The sequence below is a fragment of the Amblyraja radiata genome, chromosome 37 (assembly GCF_010909765.2).
Source record: "Amblyraja radiata isolate CabotCenter1 chromosome 37, sAmbRad1.1.pri, whole genome shotgun sequence".
NCBI classification, from domain to species: domain Eukaryota; kingdom Metazoa; phylum Chordata; class Chondrichthyes; order Rajiformes; family Rajidae; genus Amblyraja; species Amblyraja radiata.
In genome coordinates, this window is record NC_045992.1 from 17,899,736 (window position 1) to 17,913,112 (window position 13,377).

General features: G+C 47.1%; 1 protein-coding gene across 1 annotated transcript in view; it reads left to right on the plus strand.

The window, feature by feature from the left end:
* Positions 1-12,914: 12,914 nt before the first annotated feature.
* Positions 12,915-13,377, plus strand: part of alox5 (arachidonate 5-lipoxygenase) — an 83,065-nt gene continuing 82,602 nt past the window's right edge. Inside the window, exon 1 of the mRNA XM_033012456.1 lies at positions 12,915-13,154. Within this exon, the coding sequence (XP_032868347.1) occupies positions 13,008-13,154 (147 nt within the window). The 5' untranslated portion in view covers positions 12,915-13,007. The remainder of the gene's footprint in view (positions 13,155-13,377) is intronic.

Sequence of the window (13,377 nt, forward strand, 5' to 3'; positions counted from 1 at the left end):
TACCTCAGTACACGTGACAATAAACTAAAATAACTAACAAACATTGCCCAGTCCATCACAAGTACTGCCCTCCTCACCATCAAAGTCGTCTATAGGGAGTGCTGCCTCAAGGAGATAGCTAATAAATAAAGTGGCTAAAAGTATAGAAAATTATGAGAGGGAGAACAAACAGTCAGAACCTTTTTCCCAGGATGGAAAAACCAAAGAGCTTTATGGCCAGAGGGGCAAAGTTTAAATGAGATGTGCTGGGCAAATTTTATACATAGAGGGAGGTGAATGCCTGGAACACACTACCAGGGGTGGTGACAGAGGCAGATACGACAGTGGTGTTTAACACATGGATTAACACATGGATATGCAGGGGATGGAGGAATATGGATTATGAGCAAGCAGATAAGAGTGGGTCTTGGCATGATGTTCGGCACAGGCATTGTGGGCTGAAGGGCTTGTTCTTGTGCTGTATTATTTATTCTATGTTCTAAAGGCCACACTGGCATCTGCTGCTACCATCATGTAGAAGGTGCAGGTCTCTGGGAATCATTACCTCCAGGTTCAAGAACGGTTTCTTCTCATTAAAACATCGGGTTCTTGAACCACCCTGCACAACACTAACCACAAACCAATCTCAACAACAAACCAATATGGACTTTGTACAGCAAAGGTTGCTCTGCATTCTTTGACTTGCACTAATCTGAAAAAGGGTCTCAACCTGAAACATTGACAATCCATGTTCTTCAGAGATGCTGTCTGACCAATGAGTTACTCCAGCACTTTGTGTCCTTTTATGTCTGTCATAGCCTGGTTTACATACAATAAAATACAATTTATTGTATATTTAACTATTGTCTTGTTGTTTTTAACTTGTAGCAAGTAAAGAGCTGTAGCCAGTGTAGATAACAATTAAACACTCCTCTTCCTGTATTTGTCTGTAGACGGCTTCATTATCTGAGGAGCCGTTAATGGTGCTGAATATTGTTCAGTCATAGCGGACATCCCTACCTCTAACCTTCTGACTGAAGGAAGGTTGTTGATGAAGCATCTGGTCCTAGGTTCTTTCCCTGAGGAGCTCCTGTGACTGAGATGATTGTTAGACCACCAGAGCCATCTCCCTTTGTCCCAGCTACGATTCCAACCAGCTGAGCTTTCCCCCTGATTCCCATTGAATCCAGTTTAGCCAGGGCTCTCTGATGCAATGCTGGATCAAGTGCAATTAGTTTAGTTTAGAGATAGCGTTTGGCCCATCGAGTCCGCGTCGACCTACGATCACACTAGTTCTGCCTATACACTAGGGGCCATTTACACAGGCCAATTCACCTACAATCCCACATGTCTTTGGGATGTGGGAGGAAATCGGAGCGCACAGAGTTCACCTCTGGATTTCGGCCCCTTTGTCCATGGTGGGACTGATGTCATGAGGTCAGGAGCTGAGTGACTTTGGCAAAACCCAAACTGAGCTTCTGTGAGCGGGGCGTTGCGATGCAAGTGTCGCCTGAGAGCACCATCGATTATCACTTTCATCACTTTGCTGATGATCTAGAGATGACTGATACAATACGATAGAACTTTATTTATCCCAGGAGGGAAATTAATTTGCCAACAGTCATAAAATACCCAAAATACATGAAACATGAAAATAAAATGACGAGTGGTAAAGCTTTGGGGATGTTTAAAGATTGAAGAGGTTGGGTGATGGGGGGGGGGGGGGGGGGGGGGGGGGGGGGTTGAGGTGGGGGGGAGGGAGGGATGCAATCTCAGTCTCAGTCTACCCCACAACAGAAGGGTGAAGAGTTGTACTGTTTGATAGCCACAGGGAAGAAGGATCTCCTGTGGCGTTCTGTGCTGCATCTTGGTGGAACCAGTCTGTTGCTGAAGGTGCTTCTCAGGTTGACCAGTGTGTCATGGAGGGGGTGAGCTGTATTGTCCAGGATGCTCCGCAGTTTGAGGAGCATCCTCCCCTCCAAGACCACCTCCCATGAATCCAACTCCGACCCCAGGACGGAGCCAGCCTTCATGATGAGTTTGTTGATTCTATTGGCGTCCGCAGCCTTCGCCCTGCTGCCCCAGCACACGGCAGTGAAGAAGATGGCACTGACAGGGGTGTTCCTCTCCTCCTAAAGTCCACCACTAACTCCTAAGTCCTGTCGGTGTTGAGCTTCAGGTGATTCAGCCCACACCACCCAACAAAGTGGTTGACTACACCTCTGTATTCAGCTTCCCTCCCCTCACTGATGCAACCCACAATTGCAGACTCACCTGAAAACTTCTGCAGGTGGCAGGGGTGTGAGTTGTATCTGAAGTTCAAGGTGTAGATGGTGAACAGGAAGGGAGAGAGGACCATCCCCTGTGGGGCCTCTGTGTTGCTCAACACCATGTCCGAGACACAGTTCTGTAGCCTGACGTACTGTGGTTGTCCCGTCAGGTAGTTGGTGATCCAGGACACCAGTGGAGCATCCGCCCGCATCTTCGTCAGTTTGCTCCCTAGCAGTGCAGGCCGGATGGTGTTAAAAGCACTGGAGAAGAAACAAAACACTACTCTCACAATGCTTCCCGGCTTATCTAGGTGAGCGGTAATTGGGCAGTAATTGTACACATTGGTGGTGGGTGTATGGAACGAGCTGCCAGAGGAAGTAGTTGAGGCAGGTACTATAACAACATGCAAAAGACACCTGGACAGGTACATGGATAGGACAGGTTTAGAGGGATATGGGCCAAATGTGGGCAGATGGGACTAGTATAGATAAGGCATCTTGGTCGGCGTGTGGGCAAGTTGGGCTGAAGGGCCTGGTGTCATGCTGCATAACAAATGGAAACCAAATACCCACCTCCATGAGTCCTCCTCTTTGTTCATTGCAAAGACTTTCTGGTACACACACACGGAAAGAAGTGGAGACACAGGAGACTGCAGATGATCGAGAGATGACAAAAGGGATGGTAGTTGGCTGAGTTGGATTTGCCCTGCTCCTGTGGACAGGACATACCTGGCTCGCCAAAGCACCACATCACTGGGTAGATGCAATGTTGATGCGATACTGCAAGCACTTGACTAAACTGTGGAGCACAAGTCTTCAGCATCATTGTAGGAACATAGAAACATAGAAAAATAGGTGCATGAGTAGGCCATTCGGCCCTGCGAGCCAGCACTGAGAAAGTATACTAGCAGTACCAAACGCAGAGGAAAAATACAGAAAACAGTGGCAGAATACAGAGCACCAAATATGGAGTGGAAATTTACACAAATTCAACTTATTCAGGGCCGTATATGAACTATCAGTAGGGAGTCATTTGTTTCTCAGTTTATGATCTTCGGGAATATCCTGCTACCACCGTTATACTTGCAATAACAAGATGCAGCCTTCCCGTTCTTGCCACCAAAGTGGATAACCTCACATTTATCCACATCTGCCCACTCATCCAACCTATCCAAGTGACCCTGCAGTCTCATAGCATCCTCATCGCAGCTCACACTGCCACCCAGCTTTGTGTCATTCGCAAACTTAATTCCCTCGTCTAAATCGTTAATATATATTGCAGATAACTGGGGTCCCAGCACCGAGCCTTGTGGCACCCCACTAGTCACTGCCTGCCATTCTGAAAAGGACCTGGTAATTCCTACTCTTTGCTTTCTGTCTGGCAACCAGTTCTCTATCCATGTCAATACCCTACCTTCAATACCATGTGCTCTAATTTTGCACACTGATCTTTTGTGTGGGACCTTGTTAAGGGCATTTTGAAAGTCCAGATACACGACATCCACTGGCTCTCCCGTATCCATTCTACTTGTTACATCTTTAAAAATTTCCAGATCAGATTAGCCAAGGATGATTTCCCCTTCATAAATCCATGCTGACTTTGACCGATCCTGTCACTGCTTTTGAAATGCTATAACATCTTTCACAATCGACTCAAGCATCATCCCCACTACCGATGTAAGGCTAACTGATCTATAATTCTCAGTTTTCTCTCTCCTTCCTTTCTTAAATTGGCTACCCTCCAGTCCACAGGAACTGATCCAGAGTCGAGAGAACATTAGAAAATGATCACCAATGCATCGACAATTTCTAGGGCCACCTCCTCGAGTACTCTGGGATGCAGACCATCGGGCCCTGGGGGTTGATCTGCCATCAGGCCCCAACAGTTTACCTAACACCATTTCCTGACTAATGTGAATTCCCTTCTGTTCCTCCCTCCCACTAGATCCTCGGTCCCCTAGTATTTGTGGGAGATTGTTTGTATCTTCCTTAGTGAAGACAGAACCAAAGTACTCGTTTAACTGTTCTGCCATTTCTTTGTTTCCCATTATAAATCCCTCTGTCTCTGATTGTAAGGGACCTACATTTGTCTTCACTAATCTTTTCCTTTTTACATATCTAAAGAAGCTTTTACAGTCAGTTTATACATTCCCCGGAAGTTTCCTTTCATGCTCTTTTTTCCCCTCTTAATTAACCCCTTTGTCCTCCTCTGTTGAGTTCTAAATTTTTCCCAGTCCGGTTTGCTGCTTCGTCTGGCCAATTTAGATGCCTTTTCCTTGGATTTGACACTATCCTTGATTTCCCTCGTTAGCCATGGTTGAGCAGCCTTCCCCGTTTTATTTTTTCACCAGACAGGGATGAACATCCATGCGGTCTTTAAAGTTTGTGTGATCATTTTCTGAATAGTTTCATCCTAACCCTGTCCCACTTAGGAAACCTCTGGAGACTTTGCGCCCCACCCAAGGTTTCCGTGCGGTTCCCGGAGGTTGCAGGTGGTTGCCGGAGGTTGCAGGTAGTGGAAGCATGTAGGGAGACTGACAAAAACCTCCGGGAACCGCACGGAAACCTTGGGTGGGGCGCAAAGTCTACAGAGGTTTCCGTTCAGGTTTCCTAAGTGGGACAGGGGCATTACACTGCACAGAGCAGCACAGTGGGGCAGCTGGTACAGTTGCTACCTCACTTCACCAGAGACCCAGGTTCGATCCTGATCACCCGTACGGTCTATGTGTGGAGTTTTCATGTTCTGCATGTGACCGTGTGGGTTTCCTCTGGGTGCTCCGGTTTCCTTCGGGTGCTCTGGTTTCCTCCCACATCCCAAAGACGTGCGGGTTTGTAGGTTGACACTCTGTAAATTGCCCCAGTGTGTATGGAGTGGATGAGAAAGTGGAATAACATCGGACTAGTGTGAACGGACGATGGATGATCGGTGCAGACTCGATGGGCCAAGGGGCTCGTTTCCTTCTGTCTCTCGAAGACTAATGAAAAACGGAACAGGTTAGTGAAAGAGCTGACGTCAAGCTACTGATGTAACATATTGTGTTATATCTCCTCTATCTCCAGTGAACGCTGATTAATACTATCTAAAGCTACAGAAATGTGTTGCACCAGCGGAAATATCTGAAAAAAACTTTATTTTTACAGATGGACTTCTTCTTTTATGGTTTCCAAATAGATGTTTCTTTGTGCAACAGGGGTGTGAGCTATTGCAACAGCTGAAACAGGCAGTGGTGTGACCCTCCTGCCCAATGTCATCAACCCTCCTCACCCTTCATTCCCCACAGTGCTGGTATCTCAGCTTCAAACAGTCTTGTACTGCAGAGTATGAGTTTGATGTAAGTCTGGTGCTTGCTATGGTAGGCCCTGCAGGAGCCTGGGGCTCGGCTGGACCTGTCCCCGCTGCACGAGGCCGAGCGTGTGGTCCAGACGCGGCCTACAGCGGTGGAGCAGCATCGGAGGACACCACGGCTACACGGGGCCAGGCCGACCCTGCAACGTCGCCATGACAACGGGCCTTCATGGTCAGGTCAAGTTCCCTGACACTAACAACAACAGGGCTTGAAAATGGCGCCAAACTTGTGACTCTGTATATTGTCTCAGTGTACTACTGCTGTACATGTGTACTGTATCTGAGATGCTTATCTAACGTATATAAGTGTTTATGTATAGTAATAAATGTAATGTACTGAACTGTATCCTATAACGAATTTCACTGTATCTCAGTACATGGGACGATAAATTACCATTGAACCACTGAAATAGTACTGAGGATCAAGGTTCACCTGGAGAATGGAATACACTCGCCCTATCATGGTTCCACATGGTTTAGGGTGGCTCGGCGGCTCAGTGGTAGAGTTGTTGCCTCACAGCACCAGTGACCCGGGTTCGATCCTGACTACTGGTGCTGCCTGTATGGAGTTTGTACGTTCTCCCCGTGACCGCGTGGGTTTTTTCCACGTGCTCCGGTTTCCTCCCACAGTCCAAAGACATACGGGTTTGAAGGTGAATTGGCTTCTGTGTATTATCCCTAGTGTGTAGAATAGAACTATTCTATGGATGAGCGCTGGTCAGTGCGTTGCATCAGGAAGTCTGGAAATATTGTCAAGGTTACCATCCACCGTGGTCATTCCCTCCTCTACCTTGTGGGAGAAGATCATAAGATCATATGATAGCAGAATTAGGCCATTCGGCCCATCAAGTCTACTCCGCCATTCACTGATGGCTGATCTATCTCAACCCCATTCTCCTGCCTTCTCCCCATAACCTCTGACACCCGTACTGATCAAGAATCTATCTATCTATCTCTGCCTTCAAAATATCCACTGACTTGGCCTCCACAGCCTTCTGTGGCAAAGAATTCCACAGGTTCACCACCCTCTGTCTCCAACCACCATGCCCTCTGTCCCTTTACAAAGTAGTTAGAAATAGCTGAGAGCCCAAGCACTGGGACAATATTGACAATGTAGAACCAAAAACGATGGGTAAAGAGAAGGGAGAATAGGAAGCAAACTGGTGGAAAACATAAAGATGGGCAGCAGGACCTTCTGTGGTAAGTGGAAAGGAAAATACTAGCAAGGTCAAACTTGAGTGCCAAGGTAAGTTCACAGACAACACGGAGTCCCTTAGAATTAGAGACAGGAGACTTTACAAATGGGGAAAAAAGAAAATGGCAGAGGAATTTAACAGATTAACCAAAACCATTATTCCCTCATCAAAATATTCTGGACATTTCTACACATTTCTACACGTAGAAACGTGATCCTGCTATCTAAAAAAATGAGGGAGAGAGAAACAAGGAATGCCTGTTATGCCTGGAATGCCAAGCTTATGAGAATGTTAGCCTGACATCGGTAAATGAGATAACACAGGAGTCTGTAATTGAGGAGGGGATGCCAAGATACTTAGAAAATAGCAATATATGTTTAAGAAAGGAAAATCATGTTTAGCTTATGGATATATGCTCGAGATGTTTGATTGTCATATGTACCGAAAACCAGAACAATTAATTTCTTTAAGAAGGAACTGCAGAAGCTGGAAAATCAAAGGTAGACAAAAGTGCTCAGCGGGTGCGGCAGCATCTATGGAGCGAAGGAAATAGGCAACGTTTCGGGATTTCAGAACAATTATTTCTTACTTGCAGCAACATAACCATTATAACTTATAGGTAACATAATAGAGTCATAGAGTGATACAGCGTGGAAACAGGCCCTTCGACCCGACTTGCTCTCACTGGCCAACATGTCCCAGCTACATTAGTCCCACCTGCCCGCATTTGGCCAGTGTCCCTCCAAACCTGTCCTATCCATGCACCCGTCCTACTAACTAAATAATAAACCAAAAAAATTAAATAAATTAAAGAAATCAATATTGGTGCATGAAAAAGTCTCTAGTACAACTAAGCCAGGTTGTAGCTGTGTACAAAACCAGTTTGGCACTTGTAGTCTTCAAGTTATCTGACTAGTTGCGTAAATAAGGGAACACGCAGAACACAGTGGGTGGTCACGGTGGTGCAGCGGTAGAGCTGCGGCACCGGAGACCCAGGTTCGATCCCGACTACGGGATCCTGTCTGTGCGGAGTTTGTAAATTCTCCCCGTGACTGCGTGGGTTTTGTCCGAGATCTTTGGTTTCCTCCCACACTCCAAAGATGTAGGTTTATTGGCTTGTTGTATGTGTAAATTGTCGCTAGTGTGTGCAGGGTAGTGTTAATGTGCGGGGATCGCTGGTCGGTGTGGACTCAGTGGGTTGAAAGGCCTGTTTCCACGCTGTATCACTAAACTAAAACTAAACGCAGGTTTTTGGATTTTCGGTCTTTTGGATTACACTGCTGGTGCACATGGCATTGATGGTGATAACATCGCCTGGATTGAGAGTTGGTTAACAAGTTGACTACTGATGATCTGGTCCTGGTTGTTGGGCTGTGGTTAGTGGGAGTTGCAGGGAGTGTTCCTGGCAGCTATTGTCTGGTTTGGACGAATGGGGTGAAATCAGCCAAAGCTCAAAGCATCGCAGCTCAGAACTCATTTCATGCGTATTGACACCGTGACACGACTACTAAATACCGATTATACAACATACGTTACATGGTGGGGTAGCAGTGAGTGCAGATGTCAGCTTCAGCGACCGGAGTTTGATCTTGACCTCTGGTGCTATCTGTGTGGTGTTTGCATGCTCTCCCTGTGTGTGTGTCCAAAATGATTCCATCTGTGATAACGGATTGAGCAGAAGGGTCCACGTGGCGGGGCTGGAAACTGGACGTATCCCGAGCTAATTCTGCTACCACCATCATCTATCGCAACAAGTGATGGCTTCCACTGATTGTCGATGGAAACTTTCAGGATGGACGATGACCGCGAGGTCAACATTTGTAACAAGATGGACTCGAAAGAAGAATGGATTGAATCCAACACTCCTTTTGTGATCGTCCCTTCTGTGTCCAGTTTACTCTACGCAATCAGCAGATAGTGTAGATAGATACAAAAAGCTGGAGTAACTCAGCGGGAAAGGCAGCATCTCTGGAGAGAAGGAATGGATGACGTTTCCGGTCGAGACCCTTCTTCAGACCGGTAACAACATCTCTTCCTCACTGACCATCAACATAGGGGCACCTCAGTGTTGCGTGCCTCGCCCCCTGCTCCACTCTCCTCACACCCACGACAGTGTGGCTAAGCACGGCTCCATTGCCAACTATAAATGTGCTGATGCCACCACTGTTGTTGGTCAAATCTCGGGTGGTGATGAGCCAGTGTATAGGAGATGGAACAACAACCATTGTGCAAGTAGATGCACTGATCGCGTCATGGCCTGGTTTGGCAATTCCATCACACATGGGGAACGTAAGAAGATGCAGAGAGTGGCGGACTCAGCCCAGTCCATCACAGGCACAGCGCTCCTCACCATTGAAAGCATCTACATGGATCGCTGCCTCAAGAAGGTGGCATCTATCATCAAGGATCCCCACCATCCGGGTCTTGCCCTTGTCTTGTGATTACCATTGGACTGGATGTACAGAAGCTTGACTCTCATACCACTAGGTTCAGGAACAGATACATTATCGGCTCTTTATTATCACAGATGCACTGCACGGTCAAATTCTTTTTACACAGCACACACAAGCACGTCGTCATATTTTGGCACCATTTACAAAAGAAACATCGAAACATAGAAACATAGAAAATAGGTGCAGGAGTAGGCCATTCGGCCCTTCGAGCCTGCACCGCCATTCAATATGATCATGGCTGATCATCCAACTCAGTATCCTGTACCTGCTTTCTCTCCATACCCCCTGATCCCTTTAGCCACAAGGGCCACATCTAACTCCCTCTTAAATATAGCCAATGAACTGGCCTCAACTACCTTCTGTGGCAGAGAATTCCAGAGATTCACCACTCTCTGTGTGAAAATGACCAAAGTCCAAAGTCCACACCACAAACTTTGTATCACAGGGGCACCTCCTGCAGCCGACCTTGAAGGCGGTGGAGGCAATACCCCGGACCCTCTCCTATCGGCCCACCCCTCACATCCGTCGTTATCAGTGGCTCCCTCCACCTCTGCTCTCCATCCGACAACTATACAGATTAGAACTGATTTACACAACCTAATCCTACCTGGGCAATGTGACACTACAGCCCACCTCCTGCACCAACATGGACGATTCTAGTTGTGTATTTTTTGCACTAATGTACTTTGGCTTTTTTGCAGTCTTTTTCCTTTCTCTAATGTAGAATTGATGTGTAATTTATGAAAAACGTGTTTCCGTGCATTGACTGAGTCTAGTTTAGTTTAGTTTAGTTTAGTTTAGAGATACAGTGTGGCAGCAGGCCTTTCGGCCCACCAAGTCCACACCGAACATCCATCACCCATTCACACTAGTTCTCTGTTATCCCACTTCTCATCCAACACACACTAGGGAAAGTTTACAATTTTTACCAAAGCCAATTAACCCACAAACCTGCTATGTGGGAGGAAACCGGAGCAACCGGAGGAAACCCACAGGATCGCAGGGAGAATGTACAAACTCCGTACAGACAACAGCTGTAGTTGCGATTTCTCCCGGTCTCTGGCGCTGTGAGGCAGCAACTCTACTGCTGCACCACCTTGCAGCCTGGTTGGTCTAAAGTTGCTAAAGGTTCAGAGCACGCTGTGATGGAACCTTTTTATTTATTTATTTTGTTATAAATGTACATGTGCTTTAATTTAGGCAAACAAACAAACATACATAGTATCACAACCAAAGACTGCTTTAGTGGCAGTTTGCAAAACAATAGACATCAAATTAAAATAACGTCAACATCATCAATATTACACTCGATGTCCCGCGGCGACCAGCGTTCACGGACGGCCTCCAGAGTCCCCGTGGAAACCGCGTGTTGCCTCTCCAGGGACACGCGGGCACGAACATAGGCCCGGAAAAGAGGCAGGCAGCCGACTCCCGTGTGGCCATCAACTACCCACTGCCTGGACCCGCGAATGGCCATCTTGGCCAGGCCCAGGAGCAGACCGACAGGGAGAATCCCCCCACCGACTCCCGACCCTCCCCCCTCTGTACCGGGTGACCAACTATCAGGAGCGTGGGGCTGAAATGCAGCCAAAATTTGAGAAGCTGTGATGGAACTTGGGTGCCATGAGTTTCACAGCATTGAGTCAGGTTTGGAAACCCACCTTGTCACTGGGAGAACGTGCAAACTCCACAGACAGCTCCCACGGCCAGGATTGAATCCTGGTGGTTAGTGATGGGGAGGGGTTCCCTGACTGAGAGTCCTGAACCAGGGACCACAGTCTGACTCCCACAGGTGGTCCATAGAAAGCATTTTATCAGGATGTATCACAGCATGGTTTTGGAACAGTTCCATCTAAGAGCAAGAAATTGGAGCGAATTGTGGACGCAGCCCAGACCCTCATGCAAACCAACCCCCTTTCCATTGACTCCATCTTCGGCAAGGCCAGCAGCATAATCAAGGACCAGTCTCACCCCGGTCAATCCCTCTTCTCCCCTCTCCCATCGGGCAAGAGGTACAGAAATGTGAAAACGCACACCTCCAGATTCAGGGACAGTTTCTTCCCAGCTGTTATAATGCAACTATCACCAACTTGACCTCCCATCTACCTCATTGGAGACCATTCGACTATCTTTAATTGGATTTTACTGGACTATGTAGGTATGTTGCAAAGCCTACCTGAAGCGTCTTTGAAAATCTGCCGCTGCGGGTGTGCGCGATTTTGGCGCCGTTTAGAGGGGGCGGGTTTAAAACGCGATTTTCTCTAGGCTGTTCAAATCGAAGATGTTCAGCCTAGTTAATTATTAACGAAAAATCGCTGGAAGACCCCGTCGCAAAAGCTATTATTAGGTTTAAAGGCCTTGAATAATAGTTATAGTAGTTTAAAAATCAATCTCTAAACCCGCAACCGCCAGCAACCGCATGGTCTCATAAAGCAAACCACAGAAGGTAGGTTGTATATTTTTACATTAAAAAGGGCTTCTAAAGATCCCTTTATACAAAGTTTAATATTGCGAGTAGCTCATTTTGGGCCCATTATATCCCGCAGTATTTTTCTGGGCATTTGGGGCACAAATCTACCGCAATGTGAACGTTCTAAACCAGCGCGTTCCACAGGGACCCACTGGAAAGCTGATTTAAATAGGCATTTATTTACAGCAATTGAACACTGAATTCCTTCCATTTGGCCTATAAATTAATGTAAATGAGATTTAAAAATCATGTTTTATTGTGAATTATTTGTGAATATTATTTGGACATTTAGGCTATTTAAAAATGTTAATCATTTATTAAGAAATGGATAGATGTTTAGATCTAGTAATTGAAGTCTGAAATTAGCTACAATTAGGTAACTAACTAATTATATGCTTTAATTTCAGGTCATCCAAGTAAGATTATTTTATATTTGTTTCAGAATGCTTCAATCTATGATAACTGAAAATTTCATTCAGTTCTCTTAATTTTTAAGAAAGTTATGGGCTTTTGACTGTTCACGATCACAACTTTTTTGTTATGTCCATAGAAAATCAATAGGGAACAAGATGCTCATTTCCGAGTATGAAAATGGCCATAACCTTTTAAATACTTGAGATATGAAAGTGAATTAGGTGTCAAATTAAACTTATTTTTATGCTTTATCTGATGGGATAAATTACAGACTTCATTTTTAAAATCTCAAAATTTTGTAACATTGCTAGACTATGCACTAAACATGCTTCGCTTCATTTTGTATCTGTACACTGTGGATGGCTCGGCTGCAATTACGTGTAGATTCTCCGCTGAGTTAGTTCCACACAAAAGCTTTTCACCGCGTAGGAAGGAACTGCAGATGCTGGTTTAAACCGAAGGCAGACACAAAAAGCTGGAGTAACTCAGCGGGTCAGGCAGCATCTCTGGAGAGGAAGGGTCTCGACCCGAAGCGTCAACTCTTCCTTTTCTCCAGAGGAAACCGACTGACCCGCTGAGTTACTCCAGCCTTTTGTGAAAACTAACGCTTGCCCTGTTATTCGGTACACATGGACAATAAACTAAACCTGTTTTAGGTCTGAGGTGAGCAGAAATGTCGTGTCTGCGGCTCGAGGGTGGTGCGTGTTTGGGTGGGAGGGAGAGGGAGAGGGACGGACACGGGGGGTGGGACGGGCACAGGGGGGCGGGGGCACTCCTCCCCACAGGCGCCGGTCGGCTGAGCAGCAGAACCCACAGCCCAGCTCCTTATCCGGACCAGCACCCAGCCCGGAGTCTGCACCCACCCCGGGAGCACACACCATGATCTACACGGTGACGGTGTCTACGGGCCACCAGTGGTTCGCGGGCACGGACGACTACATCTTCCTGACGCTGGTGGGCAGCGAGGGCAACAGTGAGCGCACACTGCTCGACAAGCCGCTCTACGATGACTTCGAGCGGGGAGCGGTGAGAGCCCGACCTCGGTAGCGCGGCTACAGAGTAACGCCCCCCCTCCCTCCCCCCCCCCCCTGCCCAACACACCACCTCCCTCTCTACCTGCCCCCGATTTCACTTCCTCACCGTTGATCCCCCACACCAACCCACCTCTCCTCTCCCCCCCCAACTCAACCCATCCCCCCCTCTCACCCCCAACGCACCCCCTCCCTCCCTCCCTGCCCAACACACCTCC